General features: G+C 55.6%; 2 protein-coding genes across 10 annotated transcripts in view; one reads left to right on the top strand and one right to left on the bottom strand.

Moving 5' to 3' along the window:
- Window positions 1–2,792, top strand: part of PKNOX1 (PBX/knotted 1 homeobox 1) — a 47,638-nt gene extending 44,846 nt beyond the window's left edge. For all 8 annotated transcript variants that reach the window (XM_060151005.1, XM_060151011.1, XM_060151012.1 and 5 more), the window contains one exon: window positions 1,935–2,792. In XM_060151005.1, coding sequence (XP_060006988.1) covers window positions 1,935–2,146 — 212 coding nt within the window. In that variant the 3' untranslated portion in view covers window positions 2,147–2,792. The remainder of the gene's footprint in view (window positions 1–1,934) is intronic.
- An 18,222-nt stretch (window positions 2,793–21,014) lies between these two features.
- Window positions 21,015–26,638, bottom strand: part of CBS (cystathionine beta-synthase) — a 30,480-nt gene continuing 24,856 nt past the window's right edge. For both annotated transcript variants that reach the window (XM_060150998.1, XM_060150997.1), the window contains exons 15-16: window positions 23,752–23,836; window positions 21,015–21,863 (exon numbers count right to left, since the gene is read on the bottom strand). In XM_060150998.1, the coding sequence (XP_060006981.1) occupies window positions 21,718–21,863; window positions 23,752–23,836 (231 nt within the window). In that variant the 3' untranslated portion in view covers window positions 21,015–21,717. The remainder of the gene's footprint in view (window positions 21,864–23,751; window positions 23,837–26,638) is intronic.

A 26,638-nucleotide genomic window follows, 5' to 3' on the forward strand; every position in this document is an offset into this window, starting at 1 on the left:
TGGTTGTGTGTGTGTATTTTTAAATGTAATAAGTTGTGTTATTATCGCATTCTTACCTTCTCGTTCTCCTCTTACGTTTTCCGCTCAGCAGTTTACTGTTATTCATTTGGGAAAGTTTGGGGCCGTTATTTCTTCAAATATATTTTCTGAGCTCCCCTCCCCCAGGGGCTCCAGTTGCCCCTGTGATAGGGCGTTACAAGTCACACAGTTACTGCTGCTTTCTCCAGGATTTTGGATTCTTCTTCTCTGTTTCATCCTGGATAGTTTCTCTGTTTCTATTCTTAAGCTTCCCCAGTCTTGTGTTCTGTGATGTTTAATCTTCCGCTAATCCCATCCCTGTGTTTTTCATGTTGGACATTGTCTAGAAGCTCCATGGGAGCTTTTGTATCTTTCACGGTCTACTGAAGTTTTGAACAAACAGCACACAGTCGCCAGTGACTGTTTTGATGACCTCCTCTGCTACTTGTAACATCTGTCAGCTCTGGGCTCGCTTCTGTTGACTGAATTCTCATTATGGGTTGTTTTCCGCCTGTTTGCGTGCCTGGTAATCTTTGACTAGAGGCCAGACATTGTGGGTGTGACCTTATCGGGGGATGGGTGTTTCCGTGTCGCCCCGGGTCTTCCTGAGCTATGTTCTAGCAGTCAGCTTACTCGGCACTCTCTGATCCTCTTGGGCTTTGCTTTTGCAATTGGTTCTTGCCTGGTGGTCCCGGCCGTGCTGGGTCCTGGCCTGCTTTTCCCCCTCGACAGAGGCAAGCCCTGTCAGTGCCCGGCCCAGGGCCTGTGCTTCAGGGTGTGTCCAGTCCAGCTCTGCCAGCTCTGGACGCTGTGCTCTGTGGTCTTTGGGGCTGATTCTCTTCCTGGCCTCGGTTGTTTCCTGCGCACATGCACTCATGTGTCCTCTGCCGATGCTCAGGGTGCCCCAGAGCCGGGCTGGCCCCGGGCTGGGGAGGGGCCCTCACGGGATGTGCCTGTAAACCCTTGGCTTCGCTGTTTGGGTTTTGATGGGCGGCGGCTTTACCTTCACACCGGGATCATTCGTGTTCTCCATTTGTGTTTTCCTTTTTAATTCAAGGATTAGTTAGAGAGGTGTTTTTCCTCTCTCTCTCCCCCTCCCTTGCCCCGCTCCTGGGAAAGGCAATACCTATCCACTGGGGAAGAACTTCAGGCAAGGATATCCAGGGAGAAGTAATCTTTCCTCCACCCTGGCTTCTTATCTTCTCCAGAGACAACCCTTAGTACCAGTTTCCCGCGGAGGCTCCCAGTGCGTGTCTGATGCCGTGGTCTGTGCACAGACAAGAATGAATGCATGAATGAATCATTTTTAGAAGTTTCCTAAGCATAACGCTGCATGAATTATGTAAACCCCAGATGACACCTTCTTGCTTTCTTCACCCGCTGGTGCTGTGCAAATTTTTATGGACGGGCACGTGTGACCCACCATGTGGGGTTCCCTAGCGCAGCGCCGTCCTCGGCCCAGCGTGTCTCATCGGCGTCCCGCTCGCGGGCCCTTGGTGCTCTCCCCCCTCCGCTGTTGGCTGGGGGAGCAGGAACGCGTGTTGCAGGTTCTCCGTCTCCGTCTCAGACCGGCCTGCCTTCCTCTGACCCAGTCCTCCCACCCCGTCTCCCCGCTTTGTTGTCTCGAGGCCTCTCCCCCGTGTCCTGGGTCTCTTGTCCTCTGTGTGGCGCTCGCTCTGCACCCCGGGCGTCTGTGCCCTTTACCGTCCTGACCCTCGGACCCTCTGTAGACTGAGAGCTTAGCCGCGCAGGGTCTGGGGCCCATCCTAGAGACACGGGTCCTTAACTCCCTGCGGATGGTCCCAGGAATGGGCAGGGGGCTTCGCGGGAGGTCAGGCAGCCCGGCCCCACAGGTCGAGGGGTAACAGTTGGCATCCGAGCGCCGATGGTGTGGTGACAGCCGCCTTGTGCCGCAGGAGCCGTCGTGACCATCACTGCGCCCGTGGGCATGAACGTGGACAGCCTGCAGTCCCTGTCGTCGGACGGGGCCACGCTGGCGGTACAGCAGGTGATGATGGCCGAGCAGAGCGAGGACGACTCGGTGGACAGCACGGGGGACGGCGGGGCGGCGCTGGCGCCCGGCCACCTGGGCGGGCTGGTGCTGGAGAACAGCGACTCCCTGCAGTAGGGCCGCCCGCCCCGCGTTTTATAGTTGGCACAGCAAACATTTTACACAGTTTTATTTCTAATATGTTTTATATGTAGGCATAGAAGAGTGCACTTTTGTATTTCCTAGTAAGCTTCCAGGGCGTCTTTGCTGGTGCAGCGACTTCTTTCAAGGTGTGTGTGTGCGTGTGTGTGCGTGCGTGTGTGTGTTTTTAAGGAAATTCTTTCAAGGTTTAACGCTAAAAGTATGATGAATGACAGACCCCCTCCCCCGCCCCCTGAACCCCCGACTAGATTAAGGAATAGTGCTGCCATTTTCTAGAAAATCATGCAGTTTTAATTTAGCTCTGTGGTGAAGGCAGGTCTCAGTGGGCTGGTTTATTGACGGAGCCCGTGGATTAGGAAGCAGCTTCTGGCCCTGAAAACTGCCGGTGTGAGGCGGATGACAGCACACAGCAATAAACCGCGTGCGACCTGGCGGCGAATGTATGGCGAGTTAAATGTGGTTCCGTTCGCTCGTGTTCCGTGAGCCTGTGTCATTTGCTGTATGTGAAAAGAAACTCCTATTTTTACCTTGCTGGAATTATTGGATAAAAAGCTATTTTTATAAATTCGTTATGAATTGGATTATGACTATATCGAGGATAAAATTTCTAGAGGAGAAACAGTACATGCTTACTGTCTCAATTTGGAATGTTCTGAATTGACCAAATTTGACGAACCTGCCCAAAGTTAGCTAGCATTCCATGGCTCTCTGCTATCCCAGGGTAGGAATTTACATTTACTCCTATAAAAGAAACACCTATTTAATGAAGGTTTGATATCTTCAAATTTTAGTCTATCCGTAAGTGCTCAGATTGCATCCTACACTTATCTTAAACAAACATCTAAAGGTACTTGCTAAGTAGAGCTTAGGTAAGCTAAGAAATGGTAGCCAGTGGTCAGTTAAAAGCTCTTACTGACATATTTCAGTCTAATTTAAATTTGACCACAGTTAAATGGTTAGTGTACCATGTTAGCTGGGTGTTGTTTTAGAATTTTTTAGTCAGCCATATGTTACGTGTAGAATGTTTATGATAAACTAATATGAAGTGTCCTCTATCCCGCTGGCTCAGAGCCGGGGTAAAGAGCAAGCCCTCGGCTTTGTTCCACGATTAACAAACATCCCCTGCGGGACGGGAACGAGTGGGGCCTGGAGGATGGGTTGACGGTGGCCCTCCTGCCGCCGCGTCTCACGCTGGTCCTGGGGTCGGTGTTCTCTCCTGCACGTGGTCCTTCCCTCTGACTTGATCACATCAGATCTGGAGTAGTGTTGGGACTTCGGTTCCTGGTGACCAGACGAACCGCAGAGCAGACTGGGTTTGTTTCCTTGGGTTTTGATTTGTTTCTGTTGGTTTGCTTTCAAGTGGGGCTTTTCCTCAGAGAGGAAGCAGAGGCCCTGGTTTCACGGAGGAAATCTTCGTGTTACCGTCAAGCTCAGCGCACTTCTCAAGGACAGTCTTACGGTCGGGAAGATCATCAGCTCCTGAGAAGCAGTGACAGTAACTGGTTGTGGACCAAGGCTACATGGGGGTATTCTGAGCTGGTGCAGGTTGTTTTCTGGAACTGACTTTCCCCCCCGAAATTATTAATAATTAAAGTTACTCATAGGAGAGCACTTCCTAGGTAACTCAGAAGGAAGCAAGAAACACACAGGAATTTCTTTTAAAATATTTCAGGAGGTTTAAAAGAAAAACTTGATTCTCGACTCTTTTGGGGGAGAAAATAACATTTTAAAGCAGCTATTGCGTCCCTCATTTGTAAACAATTTCAAGTATTTTAAGTCAAGTCTACACCAGTTTAAAAGATCATTTGAAGTCCAACGAAGTTAGAATTTAAGACGAGGCCCTGTGGAAGCTGGCCAGCCCCTCCCTCCCACCTCCCTCTCTTCGCCTCCCCCCGCCCCCCGCCCGCGCGCCCCCCCCCCCACCATCCCTCTGCCCTTGGGCTCAGATCAGTGACAGGGGCAGGTGGTCGCGCCAGGTCCGCGTTTCCCTGCAGCAGAAATCCTGTCCCGGGATGTGTGCTGCACAGGCCACGGCAGTGCTCACGCGGGGCCGCGTGGGGGTCCAGCCGTCGGTGCCCGGGGTCTCGGCCACACTCCCTCCAGCCGAAGTCTGCGTGCTGCTCGCCACAGTCAGAGGACAAGGATGAAGCCCACTCGAGAGAGGGCGCTCTGGACACAGCCTGAGGTTCCTTTAAGCCCTTCCCCTGAGTAACCAAGGGGATTTTAAACAACCCGACAGGCAGACTGTTAACTGCTGCCCGGCGTATTGCTGGTCACTTGGTCCCTAATAAATACCCGTTTTCCAGCCCTCGGATTTTTGAGAGCATCTGTGAGCGCACGACCCCGTTGAGCTTTCATTTTAAATGAACGAATTCGACCTTGACTTTGCTTTTGTTAAATTCTTTCCCTGTGAAGGATGCTTTTGACGGTGGTTTGAGACCCAGGTTAAGCGCGGTGTGTTACCTGCTGCTCAGCTTGCGAGCCGGTAGCGGACGGCTGGTCCGTGCCCTGGCCACGCTCCAGCTGCTGCACTAACGGAGCTTTCCGTGTCTTGATTCCAGAAATAAGACAGTGTAAGCATTTATCCAGCATGCAAAGTGAGATGGGCCCCGGCCCCAGCTCGCTCACAGACCACAGAGCCCTGATGCTGGAACCTCAGCCCCGAGGGTCCCGGGAGTCATCTCTGCATAACCTGCCCGTGACCCGACTCTTACCTGGGCGAGAAAGTGTTGGAGCACTTTTTCTTTCAGACAAGCTCAGACATCCCCGGAAGGTGAGAACGGCCCACCTCTGGCAGTTAGGGACAGGAATAACTCCGCCGTCCTCCCGTTTCCGTTGTTTGGTCTATGAACTGACAATCTTTAAATGTGAATACTGTAACAATTGTTTTCTCGGATTGTTGTCTTTGAAAGGGATTTTTGTGAAGCAACTGATCTATCAAAGCAAAAACATTAAAAACAGAAACATGCTTCATGGACGTTTTATTTTCTAGAGTCCGTGCCACCGCAGCTGCTTTTCCATTTTGAGAACAACATTCAGACGTTGGCATGTCCGCTGGCGGCGCTTGGGGTCCGCGGTGAGCCCCGCGCATCCTTAAAGTGAGCCCCGCGCATCCTTAAAGTGAGCCCCGCGCATCCTTAAAGTGAGCCCCGCGCATCCTTAAAGTGAGCCCCGCGCATCCTTAAAGTGAGCCCCGCGCATCCTTAAAGTGAGCCCCGCGCCGCCCTGGCACGCTCGGGCCCGGTTACATTTTCAAGAACCTTTTCTAAGTTTCTTCAGGTCATCATTGGTTTTCCAGGAGAAAAACTGGAAAGTTTTTACTTGTTTTTTATTGTAGTTCACCACAAATCTAATTATTTTGATAGTAATGAGAAAATGATTCATTAGTAGGTATTGCCTTCGATGGTTCACGTTGTCACATTACCCGCCAGAGCAGTTGCCAGACACACTGAAGGGGGGTGTCCACTGAAACACTGGCAGAGAGTTTTAACTCCCAAACCGTTTATACTTACAAGCTAAAGTCAGCAGACTTAAGTGATTTTGTAAAGTGCATCTGAAATCGTGAACTTGGCTGGAATGAGGAGTGACAGCTATGAAATGTGTTGCTCCAAGACATTGTTCGGATCCATTTGACAGAAAAAGGGAGTCACCCTCTTCTCTCTCCAACTCTTTTGAGGTCAGAGGGGAGAGGGTAGGCGTGAAATTTCACCAGGTGAGACCTTGGCTCAGCCCTGGGCCCCTCTGGGCTTCAAGGGCTTCATTTGTAAATGGGAAGAAGTTGGTTTATAAAAGGAAGAAATTGGTTTATAAGATTTGGTCTAGCTCAAAGTAATATTTGATGAATAAAATTCTACCTAGAGAGAGGTGAGTGAATAAGTAATGAGCTAGCAAATCGTGAAAATAAGAACTGAATTTGGACCCAGTACCCAGTGTTTTTCATCCTGTTGCATTAGGAGATGTCCTGAACAATGTATGTATTATGTTTAGCCCACGTGCTGTGTTATACACACTCTTAAGAAATTCTTAGCACAAGTTAGTTTTGCCCTTTTACAAACAGATCCTCTTATTTTCACTAAGACCTAAGGTCTCCGTACCATTTTAAAAGTAAAATTTGCAAAACAGTAGAGCTATAGCTTAATCACTTAACGAATGCTGGCCTAGGGGGCGGGCACCTCCGCCCACGGCTGGGAGCCTGCTCTGCTCATCACACTGACCCCCAGCCCAGGCCCGGCCTCTGCAGAGGAGGGTCCAGGGCCATCTCAGCTCAGCAAGGTCTCTTCCAGCTCTTCCCTGTTAGTCTATAAAGGACTAGTTAGTGTTTCTTAATGAAATAATTTGGTAAGTATTTTACATACAAATAGTATTGAGAAGGCATTTCTCGCACAGATGTTTCCATTTTTTTATATCACTGTTTAAACGAACCCAAGAGTGCACCCTATAAAAGCCAATAATGGCTTTAATATACAGGGATAAATCAGGAATTCTTTTATCCCAGTGTCTTTGAAAAGGAACATTTTAGTGATGTTGATGGCTCTAGTTGCTTACACAATTTTAGAAAATGGGTGGGAGAAAAAAGTCAGGTATATTTAAAAAATATTTTGCTTTATGTTAACTCAGTTTTTTTTTTTTTTTGATATTAACACTGCAGTCAATCCAAGTAAGTGGTGAAGCTCCTTGTAGTTTATGCTCTGAGTGTAGACCTGAGTTTTCCAGCCAGAGGGTTCTATTGCAGGAGGACAGCCCTGGAGCTGCAGGAAATGCTTCCCGGCATCAAGCCAGAGAAGCCAAGGAAGGGGTGTTTCCAGGAGGAGCGGAGTGTGGGGACGTGGGGCGGGGCCCCAGGCGCCCAGCCTCAGTAACGCGGGGCCCGGGCCGAACCAGGCGGCCGGGCTCCCAGGGCTGGTGGCCACGAAGCCAGCGGAAGCTAATGGAGGAGCTCACCGTCATTACCACAGGGCGAGGAGGACCTACGAGGCCGAATGCATGAGTCAGAGGACGAGCCCTGGGGGATGCGGCCAAAGCAAAAGGGCGACAGCCTGGACCGCCGACAGGCGACCCTCGGGGAGAAACGCTGCTCCCTCGCTTTCCTTGTTAGCCTCTAAAGCTGGCAAGGAGTTCATATTGAGGGTAAAGGGAGAATTCTCGGAAATCAAAAGAACAGGGCAGAGGATCGTAAGTCAGTTCACTGAAGGGAAAACCCGCGCAGCCAACAAGCACGCGAAGACGTTCTGGGCCTCACCGCCACCAGAGACTAAACCAAGACCACGAGGAGACTCTGCCCCTTGCCCGGCAACGGTTCGGAAGGTGGCACCGAGTGTGGGAGCTTCACCGGGATGGCCGTCCCCAAGGAGATGGAGCTGGACTCTGGTCCTACAGGCTCTGCCAGAATTCCTCTGCAGGGTCACGTGAGGACCTGCAGAGGTGCCCGCGGCCGTGCTGTCCGTGGCGGCAGGAGTCAGGGAAGCGCCCTGGGGGTCCCTGCCGAGTGGAGCGGCCGTGCGGTCCCGGCTCGGACAGCGACGGGCGGCACGAGGACACTCTCGGGTCTGGTTCTGAGGGCGAGGGGTTGTCTTCTCTTCGCCACGTGTCTCATGCTACGTGGCCGAATGCCGGACACTTTTTGTGGAAGGGCAGAGACCAAAGCCGAGAGGCCTCGCGCGGAAGTGGGTGCAGCCAGCGGCAGGCTCGCGGTGCGGGGCTGAGTCCGTCTGTTGGGCCCTCGTGCTGGGTTTGGGGTTTAGTTTGGTCGCTGCTTTCGTGGCCTTCAGACACCTCCTGCCAGAGGGTCTCCGTCCCGTCCGTGTTCCTGCCCGGCCTCCAGCTTTCTGCCTGCCCACGGCCTGGGGGGGGGGGGGGGGCGGGGGGCGTGTCTCTCTGCTCTGTTCCCCCCCGCCCCGCCCCCCCAGGTGGAGGCAGGTGTTCTCCTGGTCCAGGCTCGGTCGCAGGCAGGTCCTGCGTCCTGGGGCCCAGGGGTCAGCCTTTCCAGCCATCCTGCCCCCTCCCGCCTCTGCCGCAGCCTCTGCCTCGCGTCTGGGTGTGGTTCGGGGTTTGGGGGCGTGTCCCTGGGGCGGGGCTGAGAGGCTCCCTGCTCCTCCCCAGAAGCAGCGGCCTTCACCTGGGTGGGGTCGGGGGGGTTGTCCCTCCCCCGCTGGATTAAGGCTTTGCTTCGGAGGAGGGGAGGGTCAGGGTGGTGGGTGGCGTTTCACGCCTGCTCCCCCGGGGCACCGGGCTGGGGGTGGGGGGGGAGGTCTCCAGCCCCTGCCCTGCTCCCCGGCACACGGGTTAGAGAACGCTCGCCGGCCCGAGGCGGTGCCCTTTGCAGCTGGGCTGCCGGCTATGCCAAAGGGGAACCAGCCTGCAACCCCGCCTCCCGCCTTGGGGGGCTTGTCCCTCTTTCGGATTCAGCCACCTGCTCGCCTTGCAACCGCAGCTCTCTGAGCTCAAGCAGCATTAAAGATGTTGTAGATTATCCACTTTTTCTCCTTGATAGGCTGCGAAGTGTTCTCATGGCCTCTACATCCAAAATGGAACTGGGGCCCCAAAATGATTACTGAAAGCAAGATTTTACGATCGGTTTGAGTGGAGAAAAAGGAAGTGGAACCAGACCTGTTTCACCATTTAGGCACATGGGAAATGTACGAAACGCTGTTTTTCAAGGATACATATCTTTCTGAAGGTCCCAGGGAGGATGCCTGGGAGGGAGGGGGGAGGGAGGCGTTAGGAGTGGGTCCTGAGGATGAGCCCGTCTCAGATGAGGTGGGGCCTTGTCCAGACAGGGTCGGAGTGCACAACGAGCTCTCTGCACCGCAGGTCAGGAATTAAAAATGGGAATCGGGAGTGGGAAGAACTGTGCCTAGAGACTGTTTTTATTGGGAATTGAAGGGGCTGTTCGGTCGCCTCCCACCTTACTGTTGAGCGAACTAAAGCCGGTCCCGTCTTGCTTCTTTGCCCGGCAATGCTGGCTCGCGGCAAGCCTTGGGGTCTCCACAGGTTAATTTCCCCGCGGTGCCCGCAGCAGTCTTCCCAGGCCCATGTGCTCTTCTAGAACTTTGTCCGTCGAGCAAGTCCCCTTCTCTAGAAACTGGCTGAGGTCTGGCTCCGCCTTGCCTTCGGGCAGGATGCGTGTCTGTGACGCTGGTGACTGAGGTTAGAACAAAAGTGGACAGCGTCCTGTTGGCGCTGTACCACTCGGGACGCGTGCCCTTGTAAGGAAGCCCAGGCCACGTGCAGAGGTTCCAGGCGCGGCATCAGCCTCCTGCCACGCACGGGCGGGTGGCCTCGCAGACGCTGGGAGCTGCGCTGGGAGGTGGGGCAGCTGCTCGACGTGGGAAGTGTGAGCAGGTAGATGTCGTCGTTGCCCGATGCTGCTGGGGGTGCCTACCTGGGCAGCCCCGGTGCCAGCGCTCCGCGGTGCCCTGCCTTCGCGGTGCCCCTTCTCCTTCACCACGTCAGGCACTGGACCCAGGGGAAGACAGTGAGCCGCGTCGATTTTGATGCTGGTCTGGATCCGGTCACTAACCTTGCCCCCACTTTGATACTGGGCCCGAGGAGAGGCACTGAGAGGGGCTCGAAGGCCCCATTTGCCAGGGACGCCGCCCTCCAGCCAGTCACCTGCCTTGTCCAGGGTGCGGAGCTTACGTTTGGCCCTGCGGTGGTGTCTTCAGCGAGGACAGGCATCCGGGGCTGTGCAGCGAGGGGCTTAGCTTCCCACCCGCTCCCTCCCGACTGGTGTGCTTGTAACTCAACCCTGCCTGCTGAGAGCCCTGGGGCTGCAGGAGGCCGGGCCTGCCTGGGACACTCCTGACCTGATGGAGGAGGTGGATGTGGCGATCCCCACGTGGGCCGGCCCGGTCCCACCGGGGGACATGGCTGGGCTAGATCACGGGAGCCGGAGGCGTCCGTGAGAAGGCTGAGCCACTCCATGAGACTCCATGAGAGTCTAGCCACTCTGGACTGCAGAGAGACCAGTCCTGTCGCTAAGACGCACAAGAAACGCGCCAGCGGCAAGTCAGGTGCCCCTAGGACGGAGGCTTCAGGGCCTTGTTTAAATTACGGCCCGTCTGTAACGAGCAGCCTGTGCGTCCTGGCAATTAAGTGCCGCTGCGTTTCTGAAGCGATGATGCGTGTTCTCGAACCGCCAACGGCTGCACAAATGTGCACGTGGCCGCCCTCCGCGGACCCCCCAGTGCCTGCCTTGCCCAGGAGGCTCCACGTCCTGCAGGGGCAACCGCAGCAACTGGGGCTGCGGGCTGCCCGTCCCGCGAGGTCACGTGCCCGGCCGGGGACGTAGGCACCAAGGGCTTGCCCGAGCCAAGGCCCCTCCCCGGGTGGGGGAGTCACTGCCACCCCCATCCCCAACGTCATGGCTGTAGGGAGGGGCTGGGGGCTGGGGGAGCCCCTCAGCAGCGTCCAGGACCCCGGCTTCCTCCTCCTGTACTGCCTTGGGGGCTCCCGCAAGACCCCGGCCAGGAAGCAAGGGGACGCGGTGCCTCCGCGGGGGCCACCCTGCATCGTGTTCCCCTTGCTGCAGCGTCACACGTGGAGGGGGTAGATCTGATGGTCCCGCAGCACTTCCTCGTCTCCTCCCCAGCTGCCCCCCTTCGGGGTGTGTTCGTCCCCTCGGGGCTCATCAACTGGCCTTTGACGGTTCCCATAGTCTTCCAGTGGCACACGTGGTTCGTCTATCTCCCCCTTTCTTTCAAGTTGTAAACCTTCAAGTAAATACGTGCTCCAAAATACTGCACTCTACAATTCTACCCACCCAGTTAAGTTAAAAATAGCTGACATGTATTTGTTATTATTACACAATACTGAGATGCTCACTTAATTTTAAATTTCAAAAAAATTAGAGAACTTAAAAAGTTCTGAGGAGATCGACTCCCAAAGGCACGCCGCCCGCCTGCCTTGCCATGGTGACTCAAGGGTGGGGATCCTGGACTCGAGGGAGGTGTGTCCACTGGCAGAGCCCACGCGAGCATCCTGCCCAGGGGACCCCGGGGGGCACACTGAGCCGTCTGAGCAAAGCTCCAGTTCCACGGCCAGCTTTTAGGGACCCGGGGGGGGCAGTCTCTGAGGCAGGGCCAGCCTTCATACAGAGCCGACCTCATCACACCCACTGGCTCTCCCCAGCTCCCAGATGCCGGGCTGTCTCTCCCTGCCTGGCCCTGCTCACGGCCCGGCCTCCCTCTCTGCTCCCCTGCTGTCCTCCCGGCCATTCTGGTAAAGCAGCGGTCCCCAACCTTTTTGGCACCAGGGACCGATTTCGTGGAAGACAGTTTTCCCACTGATGTGGGGTGGGGGATGGTCCAGGTGGTGATGCCGGCGGCGGGGAGCAGCAGTGAAGCTTCGCCTGAATGCCCGCCGCTCACCTCCTGCTGTGCGGCCCGGTTCCTAACAGGCCGCGGCCCCCAGGGGCTGGGGACCCCTGTGGTAAAGGATTGAGGAGGAGCTGGCGATGCAGCTCTGACGACGCCCCTGCCGGCCTGGACCCCTCCTCTGTTCTCGTGGTTTCGTGGCCTCTGCTGTAAGAACCGCATCAGGAGATGCTCGGCGAGACCTCTGCACACCGTGGACTTGCCCTGTCCGGAGCACCGGCACACACGTGCCACACGGGGCTTCCGTTCACCAAAGAGCCGGTGTGGACTCCACCAAAGCCAGCCTCTGGTGGGTGCATGGCTCAGACCAGGGCAGACGTGCTCCTGCAGGAAACAGAGCACCGAGCCAGAAGCGACGGGCCACCTCAGCTGCGGGGCTGCCCTCTGACTCGGCCCTGAACCTGCTCCCGCTGCGCACCTGGTCCTCGGCCCATGCCCTGACTTGGGGAGCATCTCCTGCCCCAGGGCCTTTGCACCTTCTGTACCTTCAGCTTGCTGGGCTCTTCCCCTGCTGTCCACCGGGCAGCCCTGCCAGTCTGTTGGGAAACGCGGCCACTCTGCCTCCCAGAGATCTTCAACCCTTTCCTTGCTTTTTCTTTCTTTTTAATTGCGGTGAGGGCCTCCCTGGTGGCGTGGTGGTGAAGAATCCACCTGCCAACGCAGGGGACACGGCTTCAAGCCCTGGTCCGGGAAGATCCCACATGCCGCAGAGCAGCTGAGGCCGTGCGCCACAACTGCTGTGCCTGCGCTCTAGAGCCCATGAGCCACAACTACTGAGCCCGCGTGCCACAACTACAGAGCTCACAAGCCACAACTACTGAGCCCTGAGCCACAACTACTGAGCCTGCGCTCTAGAGCCTGCAAGCCACAATTACTGAGCCCATGTGCCACAACTACTGAGCCTGAGCCACAACTACTGAGCCTGAGCCACAACTACTGAGCCCATGAGCCACAACTACTGAGCCTGTGCTCTAGAGCCTGCGAGCCACAATTACTGAGCCCATGAGCCACAACTACTGAGCCTGAGCCACAACTACTGAGCCCATGAGCCACAACTACTGAGCCTCTGCTCTAGAGCCTGCGAGCCACAACTACTGAGCTTGTGCTCTAGAGCCTGCAAGCCACAACTACTGAGCTCACATGCCACAACTGAGCCCGCAAGCCACAACTACTGAGCCCACGCTGTAGAGCCCACGAGCCACAACTACTGAGTCTGTGAGCCACAACTCCTGAGCCCATGTACCACAACTACTGAGCCCACGAGCCACAACTACCGAGCCCACGCTCTAGAGCCCACAAGCCACAACTACTGAGCCTGTGTGCCACACCTACTGAGTCTATGAGCCACAACTACTGAGCCTGCACTCTACAGCCTGCAAGCCACAACTACTGAGCCCGCGAGCCACAATTACTGAGCCTGCGAGCCACAATTACTGAGCCTGTGCTCTAGAGCCCGCGCTCTAGAGCCCACGCGACACAACCACTGAAGCCTGTGCGGCTAGAGCCCATGCTCTGCAACAAGAGAAGCCACCACAATGAGAAGCCCGTGCACTGCAATGAAGAGTAGCCCCCACTTGCCGCAACTAGAGAAAGCCCGCACGCAGCAACGAAGACCCAAAGCAGCCAAAAATAAATTAAATAAATTTTTAAAAAATTGTAGTAAAATACACATATCATAACATGTACCATCTTAACTATTTGTAAGTGCACAGTTTATTTCATCTTCCCAAACGGAAACTCTGTCCCCGTTAAACACTCGCTCCCTGTCACTGCCCCCCGCCAGCCCCGGGCCCCCACTATTCTCACTTTCTGTCCCTATGAATCTGACTCCTCTAGGGACCTCTGTGAGTTAGGGACCGTATAGTACTTGTCCTTCTGTGACCAGCTGATTTCACTCGGCGTAATGTCCCGCAGGCTCATCCACGTTGTGGCGTGTGTCAGATGCCCCTTTTCGAGGCCAAATACTATTCTACCGCGTGTATAGACGGCACTTTTTATCCATCGTCCATAGGTCTCTTGCTTTTTCCTGGTGGCACAGATCGCCTTTGCAGTTGTTTTATTTCTTCTTTGATTCTTCCCACGAGCAGGGAGGCCCCGGTGCCTGATCAGTGGTGGGACCTCAGTGGCTATCTGGTGAGCGGGTGAGTGAATGAGGCAGAATTTTAAGGCTCCTGCTCTCAAGCCGCCCCCCCCGGGGGTTGTCCCGGTTTGATCTGCCCTCATCGGGAGCTGGTGGAGGCCCACGCCGGGTGGGCAGGGATGCCCAGCACCTCCCACTGCTTCCTCTCTAATGCTGACCGATTTGGTAGATAAAGAAGAGCCTCGCTGTGAGCCTGCAGGTCTCTGTGCGCACGTGGAGGCACGTCTCCTAAGGAGCGTGGGGCTGCTGACAGTATTTCAAGCTGAAGAGCTCTATTAATGGGGGCAGGAGTCTTCCCAGCACTACCGAGACCGCCACGGAGAACAGCTGCTTCTTTCTCCAGCTGGCTTGGCTCCGGGAAGCGGGAAGGGCTCTGGAACCCACCGTGCGCTCAGCTTGAGGGAGAATGAGGGCGGGATGAAAACCCAGCCATCCCTGGCGGCGGTGGAGGGGACATGTCCCTGCTCAGGGCTCCTGCTGCAACCGGCACAGCCCGCGGCTTGTTCGGCAGAAGGGGAACTGTCAGGGGGGCCTGACTGATGGCCACGAAGTGGGAGGGCCAGGCTCAGGCTGGCCACCCACCCATGGCTGGTCACACCAGGTATGGGGAGGGGGCCACACTGCTGCCACCAGTGGGTGGGACGGCACTGCCCTCTGCATGCCGGCCGGACCCTGCAGAGAGGCTCGCCGTCCCTCCTCCCTCCTGGTGGCCCTGGCCCCGGACCTGGTCGGGGTGGCGAATCTCATCCTCCAGGCATGGCGGGGGGCCTGCACCCTAGCTGCAAGGGATGATGCAGGAGTGGCTGGCGCTTCCGGTCCAGAGGTTGGGACATGGGCTTTGTCTCCCCCCGGGACTTGAGTCATGAGACGAGGCAATCCACAACCCAGGAAGACCCCCTTCCTGCTGGGCACGGCCAGGCATGACCCATGTCCACCACCCCAGCTCGGGGGAGGGAGGGTCCACCAGCCACGTGGGCTGACCATGGGTTTGGACCCAAGGAGCTCCATCAGTTTGCTTGCTCTCTGGGACACCAGTGTCCTGAGCCAGCTCTCTCTGTCATTTGGGCTTTTATTAAAAAGGGCACCTTGGGAAGGTGTGAGGGTATGGCAGAGATTGAAACCGGCACCCAACTTTTACTTTTTCTTCTTCCTTAGGACTTCCTTAGACACCCCCCCCCCATTTTAAGCTGAGCCTGTGGCCACGGAATAAATGGTCCGCTGCCCAGCCTCCCTTGCAGCTAAGGTGGGACACGTTCCCACGTTCAGGCCAGTGGGCAGGGCAGCCTCCTGTGCTAATACTGCTGTGGCCAGAGCGAGGGTGTGGAGCAGAGACGGTGAGGCTAGCTGACTCCAGGCCGACCTCTGCTCACACTAGAGGGTCCCCAGCACAGGCCTGCGTCCTGGGTCTGCCTGGAGAAATGGCAGCGATGGACTAATTCACCATTTTTCCAATTTGCACAAAGGCACCGTCGCCTTACCAAGCTGTGTGCCCTCAGGGCTGCATCTAGCAGAGGGATTGCCTTTTTCAAATTCACCCAAAGGTACCTCGTGAGCTGGCAGCTGGATCAGCCAATAGGATCCAAGTGGAAGTGTCGTGTATGACGTCAGAAGTGTCAACAAAGGGATGAGGGCACTCTTCTTTTTTTTTTTTTTTGCGGTACGCGGGCCTCTCACTGTTGTGGCCTCTCCCGTTGCGGAGCACAGGCTCCGGACGTGCAGGCTCAGCGGCCATGGCTCACGGGCCCAGCCGCTCCGCGGCATGTGGGATCTTCCCGGACCGGGGCACGAACCCGTGTCCCCTGCATCGACAGGCAGACTCTCAACCACTGCGCCACCAGGGAAGCCCAGGCACTCTTCTTTATCCCCTTCTCCTCCCTGCTTGCTGGAGCATACACATAATGGCTGGTGCTCCAGCAACCATCTGGGATCATGAGGTAGAAGCCTGTGTTGAGGATGGAGGAGCAGCAAGGTAGAAAGGTCTTGGGTTTCTGCTGCTGATGGAACTGCTGGCCTCTGCACTGTGATTCAGTGAGAGAGAGAGAATCTCCTCTAACCTGAATGGAGCCATTGTCATCTGGGTTTTCTGTCACTTGCAGGAGAACCGAAATATAAGTGATACAGAGAGTGTTGATGCTCATTAGCAAACTGAAGGCTCTGAGAAGTCCTGCAGAAAAAACAACTGTTTCCCCAGTGCTTGCCAAACAGTCAACCACAGAACTCTCTCACCACCCAGCTCTTTACCCCTTAGGAGTCCCTTTATTTAGAGGAACAGCGTTTGGGGGTGACAGCTCCACACAAATTATGACTCAATAATGAACACATGTCAAAGCACACATTCTAAAGACTTAATCCACAGTGATTGGTTGGAGACGTTCTGGGTTCCTGGGATTCCATTTCTCAATAATGGGTGGGAAAGGGAAAGAGTCAACTGTCTCAGGCATAGATACGGTGAGGTTTCAGGCTCTCAACTGTGTTTAAAAACATCTGTCCTCAGGCTTCCCTGGTGGCACAGTGGTTGAGAGTCCGCCTGCCGATGCAGGGGACACGGGTTCGTGCCCCGGTCCGGGAAGATCCCACATGCCGCAGAGCAACTAGGCCCATGAGCCATGGCTGCTGAGCCTGCGCGTCCGGAGCCTGTGCTCCGCAATGGGAGAGGCCACAACAGTGAGAGGCCCGTGTACCGCAAAAAAAAAAAAAAAAAAAAAATCTGTCCTCAAATAACTAGCTTTTGGAACTGCTCCCTGCAGAGTCTGAATTTAGTCCCATCGCATAGTGATGGGTTGATGTAAGTCCCAAGGGTGTGCAAGTTCTGGGAAGTGAGTGCATGGAAGCACGGGGGCATGTCCCACAAGGCAGTGCCCTGAGGAGGGGCAAACGGGGAAGCGGGACAGGGGGAGAGGGATGGTAATATTACCATGATTGAGGCTTACCATGACCGTGGGTGGACCCTGATCTAGTTTGATTGGATTCCAAATACCAGTGAGGTCGAACTTACCTCCTTCTTTACAGACACAGAAATCAGGGCAATCTGCCCAAGAACCCCGCACTGCTAAGTGGGAGAGTCAGGATTCAAACCCAGATTGAACTGGGCCCAGGACGCTGCTCTCTGCAGGACTCAATGCTTGTTGGGGTCTAACAGTCCCAGCACAATTTGCACAAAGGCACTGTCGCCTTGCCAAGCTGTGTGCCCCCAGGGCTGCATCTAGCAGCGGGATTGCCTGTTTCAAATTCCCTCAAAGGTACCCTGTGTGCTGGCAGCTGGATCAGCCAATAGGATCCAAGTGGAAGTGTCGGGTATGACGTCAGGAGTGTCAACAAAGGGATGAGGGCAGGTTATGTCGGGGGAGTCAGGGGCTAACTGCGTCCCTTCCAAATTCATAGGTTGAAGTCCTAACCCAGCACCTCTGAATGTGACCTTATTTGGAATGAGGTAGTTATAGATGCAGTTAATTAAGATGAGGTCATTAGGGTGGCCCTAACCTGATGACTGGGGTTCTTATAAAAAGGGGTGACCTGGAAACAGAGACACATGCAGAGGGAGGACGCCATGTGCAGATGGAGGCAGAGGTCAAGGTGATGCTTCTACACCCCAGGGAAGCCCAAGAGTTACCAGCAAACCCCTAGAAGTTGGGAAAAAGCCTCTGGACGGAACCAACGCTGCCCACACCTGGATCTTGGCCCTCTTTCCTCCAGAACTGTGCGAGGATTAATTTGTGTTGTTTAAGCTGCCCAGTTTGGGGTACTTCGTTACACCAGCTCTAGCTAATGCGGGGTGGGGGGCGGGGGGCGGCTCTAGCTAATGCGGGGTGGGGGGCAGATGGCCGTCTATCTCTGGAAAAACTGAAGACACCGTCACTCCTAGCAGCCCCCCTCCTCCTGCCTAAGCATCCCAGAGAGGGTCGGGCCCACCTGTAAGTAGCACAGACCCAGAGTAACAGTGGCTTATGCAACAGAGGAATGAGTGTCTTTCTCTCTCACAGAAGTCTAGAGGTTAAATCACGGGACTTAAAGTGAGTGAATACACATGAAATGCTTAGAGCAATGGCCAGTTCATAATAGCGATCCGTAAGGTTTGGCCACTGCGTTCAGAGATGTTTGTGGCCGCACCACGTGTCACAGTAAAGCACTGGAAACAAGCCCGTCCGTGTGGGTGGGCGAAGCCGTCTGATGGAAGATGACACGGCCGGAAGTGGGTGAACCGGTGCGGCACCGTCAACACACACCATCCTGAGGGCGCGGAGCTGAGCAGAAAAGGCTGGCGGCACAACGGTACCTATGATACCGGTAACACACGCCATCTAGGGACACACGCGTGTGTAGCGAGACGACACAGGCGCCATCAGAAAGCCACGCAGGGCTCCAGCTGCCGTTGTGAGGTTTTATTTCTTCAGCGGGGCGGTCACTGTTCTTTCCACCTGTTTGTATGTCTGAAATATTCCCTTAAAATCAGAATATTACGCTGAGTGAAAGAAGTCAAATACAAGAGTATAATCTGATGATTCCACTGATACACTGGGGCTGCTGAAACAAAGCACCACGAACAGGGGGCTGAAAGCAACAGACCTTCGTTCCCTCCCAGTATGGAAGCCAGGAGTCTGAGATCAGGGTGTCACAGGGCCGTGCTCCCTCTGGAGGCTCTGGGGGCGGGTCCTTCCGGCTCTTCCAGCTTCCGGGGCTCCAGGCATCCCTGGCTTGTGGCCGCATCCCTCCCGTCTCCGTCTCCACGGCCACATCCTCCTCCTCTTGTCCGTGAGTCTCAGGTCTCCGCTTGCCTCTCCCCTAGACGGACCCTTGTTGTCACACACGTAAGGGCCTTTAGGCCTACCTGGATGACCCAGGATAATCGCCCCATCACACCTGCAAACACTTCCAAAGAGGGGAACATTCTCAGGTTCCAGGGATTAGGACCTGATATTTCTTACTTGTCCTACCACAGTTCTACTGAAAAATACTTTTTTGAAAAAACTTCCCCATCCTCAGTCAAATCATCAAATGAGCCCCCCCTGAGGTCAGAGCACATGTCCCGCCAGGTCTGTGCAGTCCCAGGCCCTCCTCGGACCAGGTGGGGAAGGCCTCCGCCTGCCAGGTTGTCTGTGGGGACCGGGACGGCTTCCCGCACAGCCCCCGGGGGGACAGCGGCGTGTGGCCTGCTCGCGGCTGCCGGGGGCCCAGGGCTGCAGAACACCCAGAAGGAGCCTCGGTCTTAGAGACAAATAGCTGATGACTAAGGAACTGGCCGTTCCCAAAGGCACACCCAGCTGTACCTGGGGCTCTTTACAGAGGAGTGAAGTCGCGTCCACGACAGGAGGCCTTTCCCGGAAGATAGATGGAGCACGGCAGCCGGGACAGGGTCAGGCAGCTGTGAGCACCCCCTCCACACAGCCCAGCCCCGCCAGAAAGCTCCCCAGGGACGGTGGCCTCTCCCGTCGAATCTCCGGCCTGCCCACGTGGTCTGAGGCCTTGGAAGGGGCTCCGGCGTGTAGGAAACAAGAGTGGGCCCTCAGGGCTGCGTCTTCAGCATGTCCTGCACGCTGTGTCCATCTATTGAAATATCTATGGCTGCCCAGCCCTGTTCCCCGTCACTCCGGGGGTACCTGTCTTGATGGCCTGCTGGGGCCCTTGTTTTCCCCCTTCATTTTGGTGGAGTGCATCTTCCAGTGCTCCCGTGGGCCCGGAGGCCACCTGCCTCGGGGGAAACGTCTACATCCTCCCTCCAGGGTTAAGGGAGAGCATGCCTGCACCCAGGATTCTGGCCCACGTCCCTTCTTTCAGACGTCTTGAGGCTTCACTCCCTTGTCTCCCAGCCTCCACATTCTAGAGATGGAGAAGCTGGATCCCTTTCTCATTCCCTAGACTCTCTCTGTGAGCTGGGTTTCCCCACCCCTAAGTGGAAACTTTTTCTGATCTTCTTGTCCCAAGTGATCTAACATTTCATGATGATGTTCCCTGTGTGGGTCTTTCTCCATCTGTTGTGCTGGGTACTAGGTGGAACCTTTCAATCTACAAACTCGTGTCTTTCAGACTGGGACAGTTTCTTGAATTATTTCACTGGTGATTCCTTCTCTGTTGTTTCCTCTTTTCTGGAACTCCTACAAACCAGATATTGGAACCCAAGAAGCTCAAAGAATTCCAAGCACAAGAAACACGAAGAAAGATACATCACGATTTCCAAAACAATACTGAACATAAACAAAGCCAGAGGACTCACACTTCTTGATTTCAAAACTTACTACAAAGCTACAGTAATTAAAACAGTGTGGTACTGGCATAAGGACAGACATATAGACCAGTGGAACAGAACCAAAAGTTCAGAAATAAACCCATACATCTATGGCCAATTGATTTTCCACAAGAGTGCCAAGACCATTCAATGGAGAAAGAATGTTTGTTCCCCAAATGGACAGCCATATAGAAAAGAATGAATTTGGACCCCTGCCCTGCACCATGTACTAAAATTAACTCAAAATGGATCAATGAACTAAACGTAAAAGCTAAAACTATAAAACTCTTAGAAGAAAACATGACCTTGGATTGGCAAGGATATAATACCAAAAACGAAACAAAAGAATAAACAGATAAATTGAACATCATCAAAAACAAAACACTGTTGTACACCAAAGGTCATTATCAAGAAAGAGGAAAGCTACCCCACAGAATGGGAGAAAATATTTGCAAATCACATGTCTGATAAGGCTCTAGTATCCAGAATATATAAAGAACTTCTACAACTGAACAACAAAAGGCAAACAACTCAATTTTAAAATGGGCAAAGGACTTGAATAGACATTTCTCCAAAGATACACAAATGACCAAACAAGCACATAAAAAGATGCTCAATATCATTAGTCATTAGGGAAATGCAAATCAAAACCACAGTGAGATAACACTTTACACCCACTATCATGGCTGTAAAAAACAAAACGCAGAAAATAAGTGTTGGTGAGGACGTGCAGCAACTGGAACCTTCATGCACTGCTGGTGGGGATGTAAAATGGTGCCACCGTGGAACACAATTCGGTGGCTCCCCCAAAAATTCATCAGAGAATTATCACGTGGCCCAGCAATTCCAGTCCTGGGTATAGAAGCGAAAGAACTGAAAACAGGTGTTCAAACAAATGCCTGTACACGAAGGTGCATAGCACTACTAGGCACAACAGCCCAAGAGTGGAAACAACCCAAATGTCCATCAACAGATGACGGATAAACAAAATGTGGTCTGTGCGTATAAGGAATACTGATCGGCCACAAAAATGGAGCAGATTCATGCGGCAGCGTGGGTGGATCTCAGAAACATCAGACAAAGTGAAATAAGCCAGACACGAGGTCACAGATTGTACGATTCTTTTTATATGAAATATCCCAAACAGGTAAAGCCGTGGGGATGGAAGGCAGAGTAGTGGGTGCCAGGAGAGGAGGGGAGAGGGGAGTGACAGCTTAATGGGGGGATGAAATGTTCTGGAACTCGACAGAGGTGGTGGCTGGACGACCTCTAATAAACGCTAATGAATTACACATTGAAAAATTGATCATTTTAGGTTAAGTGGATTTCACCTCAATTAAAAAACCCCAAACACTCAAGCCACTCCAACCAACCCATCCCCCAGTGGACCACGCTGCTGGGAGAAGGGCCACAGAGCCGACGCATGCTTCCTGGGCCCCATTCTCCTGCTCCCCCCTCTGGACTCCTGGGAAAGGCACTGGCCTCTGTCTTCAGTCCCCCTACCCCAGTCACGGCAGGGGTCCATCCGCCTGGCTGAGTTCTCTTTGAAAAGATTTGCTTGCTGAAACATCTTAAGAGAAAGTTAGTTAAAGAAAAACACATCTAATCGAATAAATCATACGTAGATTCATTTAGGTGGCCAGGTATTAATGACGGGGACCTATAACATCTCTGCTGGGCCCCGGCTAAGCACGAAGCATCCTTGACACCCACTGTGACAGTGATGCCCAGTGCCAGGTGGCTAAAATCATGTGTGTGTTTGTTTAGTGTTTACGAAAGCGAAGGAGAACAGCCGCACAGCCCTGGGGGGTGGTCAGAGCTGGGCTGCGGCCCCGGCACCTCCACTTCCCGAGTTTGTCTTCCGGTTCCGCTCGCGGGCGGCCACGAAGTTCAGCAGGTCGATGGCAGTGACGACTCCGAACACCATCTGCCTCTTACTGGACTCCCCGTGGCTGTGGTCTGAGGGGGGACAAGGCCGCAGGTTCAGAGGGGCCTTCATACGGAGCGGATCTGAGGCACAGGGTGGCGGGGGTGTGCGGGGAGGATGCCCCGTGTCCACGGGCACCTGTGTGCCCTGGCGGCCCAAGCACAAGTGCCGTCCCCTCCCAACGCAAGCCGCTTGGGCGAAGCTGCAGAGGGCAGGGCCCTGACCCCGCTGAGCCACGCCCACCAGGGACGCCCGAGGGCCACATTCATTCAGAACAGCCGGGGGTCGCCCCTGGTGCCCAAGGCCCGAGTCGTGGCATGAAATTCCAATCCTACTCACACCCAACACCACCGGCTCACATCTCTGGCCTACAGTTCTGTGTTCAAACCCACGCCTTTCTCTCAGGCTTAGAATGAATGCAGGCCGCTGGCCCCCTGCCCTGCCGCCCAAGGGCAGAGAGGGGGATGGAGATGGTATATTTTACATTTCAACTCGACCGGGCCATGGAGTGCCCCGATACTGGGCGAACATTCTGGGTGTCTTTGGATGAGATCAACTCTTGATTGGGTGGACCTAGTAAAGCAGATTGCACTCCCCAGTGTGGGTGGGCCTCATCCAGTCAGTTGAAGGCCCGAATAGAACAAAAGGGCTGACCCAACGCGAGTAAGATGGAAACGTCCGGCCTTTGGACCCAGAAACATTGACTCTTGGGGCCTTGAACCTGGCCACTAGCCCCGCAGGTCTTGGGACTTACCAGGCTATAAGCCGTTCCTTAGAGCAAATCTCTGCATACACACATCCTGCTAGTTCTCTTTCTTCGGGGAACCCTGACTGACAGCTGTTGTGACGCACACATTGGGCCGGGCAGAGCTGAGCAGCCGGTGGCAAACGCCCAGGTCGCACCCCGTTCCACCAGACCCCGCTTCCCTGTCTGTCCCTCACGCCTGTGAGGGCAGAGGTCACACAGCGTGGGCTGCTGGATACACAGAGAGGCCAGGCACCCTACTGGCCGGCTCGGAGCACCTCAGGAGAAAGCAAGGGGCACCCAGAAGAGATGAGGGGCTTCGAGGCAAAGGGGCAGCTTTGGAGCACTGAGCCCCACGGGGGCGGGCAGTCGGAGCGGTCTCCAGGTCCCCCGGGAGATACTGGCCAGAGCTGGGTCAGCAAACTTTCCGTAAAGGGCGGTAGGGTCTCTGTTATGACCCCTCAGCTCCGCCCACACAGCACGAAAGCGGCCGCTGACCGTGCTTTCTGACAGGGCGGTGTCAAAGGAAACTTTATTTACAGACCCTGAAACCGGATCCCACGTCAGGGTGTGTAGATGTTCAAACACGAGTGTGTGACACAAGAAGGGGAGCCGGGGCCCGGACGCCCTCCTTGGCACTTGGAGGCTGCGAGGCTGACCGCAGCGCCGCTCCCCAGCTCGAGGGCTGGGCGGGGCGTACACACCTGCAGGTGCCCCCCATCCCCAGGGCCAGGTCCCGTGCCGAGGAACCGAGGACGGGAGAGGGTTAGGCGGGGGCGCCCAGGCCCCGGGACCAGCCCTCGGCAGGCGGGAGGGCGGGCTCCAGGCCCCCCACCACCACCGGCCCCAATTCTCGGGATCCGTATAACCCTCGTCCTCTCCCGTCACCAGAATAACATCCCGGGCCTCCAGAGATGCGGCCAGGGGGTCCGGGAAGGGCTTTGTGAGCAGGCTATAAAGCCCTGTGATCTCACCGCGAGCCGGTACCCAGGTTGGCCCACAGCGGGGTCCCTCTGAGATCTGCACCCAAGGCTGGGGATCAGCTTCCCCAGCTCCCAGACGCCCTGTGCGCTCACGGCAGCAAAGCGCACACACAAGCCTGGGCCGGGGGCCCGGCGGCCAGCACCCCACAGGGCTCCCGTCCCCGCCCCCAGCCCGCAGAGGGCCCCACTTACACTGGATCTGCTCGTGGACCACCAGGGCGAAGTGGTCCATCTCCAGGATGTGTGAGAGCTTGCCCAGAGGGTCCGTCAGGCGGATCTGGAAGGGAAGCCGCGGTCAGCGCTCGCCAGGGCAGCCCGGCTCGGCCGGGGCCCGAGGAAAGCACAAGGCAGCAGGGGGGGCCGGCGTCCCTCCAGAGGGTTCTTCTGCAGCCTCTTGCTGACTTAGAACCTGAATGAGCCCCGACACACGCGAAAGGACACTTGGATGACCTGGAGGAGTCCGTACGTGTCACTCTGCAAAGAGCCAGCAGGACGGCTTCCCACAGTATGATTCCACCTCTATGAATTTCCGGAAAAGGCAAGACTAGTCAGATTGGCGGTTCGGGCAGTGGGGAATGGGTGCAGGGATCCAGGGCACGGGGGGCACATACACTACTGTGTGCGATGCTGTAATGGGTACAGGTTACTGTACATTTGTCAAAACCCGCAGAGCTATAGAACCCAAAGACTGAACCCTCAGTAAACGAGTGACGTTAGTTACGAACAGCGTAACATGCGCCATCCATCGGAACAAATCCTACATCAGTGCAAGATGTGACAGGACAGGGCGTGGTGAGGGGCGGGGGTACAGGGCCTGGTGAGGGGCGGGCAACGTGAGCGCCCACTCTGGGCCATCTGCTCAGTAGACACACGATGAGAGCTTCCAAGAAAAAGAAGAAAAGGACACTTAGGTCCGTCTTCAAACCCCAAGGCGATCTCCAAAGCTGTGAGCCCCACTGGAACCCTTTCTAGTTCAGCTCCGGCAATGGAGGCAAGTTCCCTGGGAGAGGACGCAAGCTCGGGGGTGGGAGGAAAGGGGCCAGCAGTGCCCTAACCTGTGTAAGGAGGGCTGGGCACCGCTGCCCGCCAAGCACTAGAGCAGCTGAGCGGCACACAACACAGCGGCCCCGGGCTGCGGAAGCAACTTCCCCCATGCTTGCCTTTACGGGTCAGACGCTGGGTGTGGTCAGTAGACCATGGGGGTCAGGATTTCTCCTCTCCTCCAGGAGAACAGGGCGGAAAGGGGGCGCCACAGCTCCATGGGCACCTCCCCCTGCTGCTCACTGCCGGCGGCCAGACCCCCGTGGCCGCAGGAAGGGGCAGCCCTGGATGCGGAGGGTGTGCCCAGGAGACAGGACCCACCCAGGTTTCCTCGGGGCCGCATTCTCCTCGGGACACTGTCTGCACCAGGGATGCCGGGGACCCTGCAGGAGGACGTCGTGTGTCCGCTTACACCCACCGCTTGGTTCCTGGAGCAGAGCAGGTACACACGGCCCCACCCAACATCTCGGTGGCAGGGCGTCGAGACCCCCGAGGGCCTGGATGGCGCTAGAGCCCGGGGAACTGACGCTCGGCTACACCCCGGGGGAGGTGTAGGCTGCAGCTGGAGGTCAGCCTCGGCCACTAAGGGGGGTGACCGAGTGGAACAGGGAAGAGCCAATCCTGACTACAGGCTGCATCTGTTTCTTTTACTTTAACCTTTGCTTCCCGTTGCTTTTGTTCGCTAAAAGGACAGCCTGCCTCGGGGAACCCCGCCCCTCTGCCTGAATGTTAAACCCAAGTGCCTTTGTTCAGGGAAACGTCCTGACCCTGCCCACCTGTGGATGGCTACAAGAAAGAAGAAACGAACACATCCCCTCCCCGAGGCTGGCCATTCCAGGGGACATTTGCATATCTTATGGCCTTTTTACTTTACTTCCTCACCTCCTCCCCCTCTCTGTTCTGTGAAAGAAACTGGCATCCAGACCCCGGGAAGATGGTTCTTTGAGACATCAGTCTGCCATCTTCTCCGTCTGCTGGCTTTCCAGATAAAGTTGTATTCCTATAGCCTCGACACCTTGTCTCCCGATCTACTGGCCTGTCGTGCGGCAAGCAGAGCAAGCTTGGACTCAGTAACATTAGAGCGCTCGGCTCTTCCCTGGGGGAGGGAAGGGCACACACAGCAGGGAATCAGCAGGAGAGGCCAGAGACACAACAGGACTGGGCTCAGGCACGGGAGGGGGTGGACAGTAGGCACACCACACCTCGGAGGGACCTCAAAAAACTCTGCTGGGCCTCCCTGGTGGCACAGTGGTTAAGAATCCACCTGCCAATGTAGGAGACACGGGTTCGAGCCCTGGTCCGGGAAGAGCCCACATGCCATGGAGCAACTAAGCCCGTGCGCCATGGAGCAACTAAGCCCTGCGCTCTAGAGCCTGCGAGCCACAACTACTGAGCCCGGGTGCCACAACTACTGAAGCCCTCATGCCTAGAGCCCGTGCTCTGCAACGAGAAGCCACCGCAATGAGAAGCCCTCGCACCGCAACAAAGACTAGCCCCCGCTCGCCGTAACTAGAGAAAGCCTGCGCGCAGCAGCGAGGACCCAACGCAGCCAAAAATAAAATAAAATAAATTTATATAGAAAAAAAACACAAACCACTCTGCTGCATGAAAGAAGCCAGACAAGGGTACACACGGTGGGGCTGCATATGCGCATGAGCCCGGGGAGGGCGCACAGTCTACAGGACAGGACAGACGTGCGGGGAGGGGAGAGGAAGCCGAGGGAGAAGTGGGGGAGGGGATGGATACGCTCACTCTTGACTGTGGTGTCGCGGGTGTGTGTTCATTTCAAAATCATCAAATGGGACACGCTATGTTCAGCTCAACGCAGGGAAGAGAAGGAGGGGCAGAAACTTCCAGAAAGGCTGGTGGGCAATGGCATGGGCGGAAAGGTTGCCCCTGCTCAGCCTGGCTGGCCACCCACATGCATGTGACGCCGGGCCCTGTGCTCCCCACTCAGGGCCCACGGGGGCCAGGATAGCCTCTTGGAGCCTCCACTGGACTGGGGGCAATAAGTGCTCCAAGAACACACCCCGTGTGC

This window comes from Lagenorhynchus albirostris, chromosome 5 (assembly GCF_949774975.1).
Source record: "Lagenorhynchus albirostris chromosome 5, mLagAlb1.1, whole genome shotgun sequence".
Lineage (NCBI taxonomy): Eukaryota > Metazoa > Chordata > Mammalia > Artiodactyla > Delphinidae > Lagenorhynchus > Lagenorhynchus albirostris.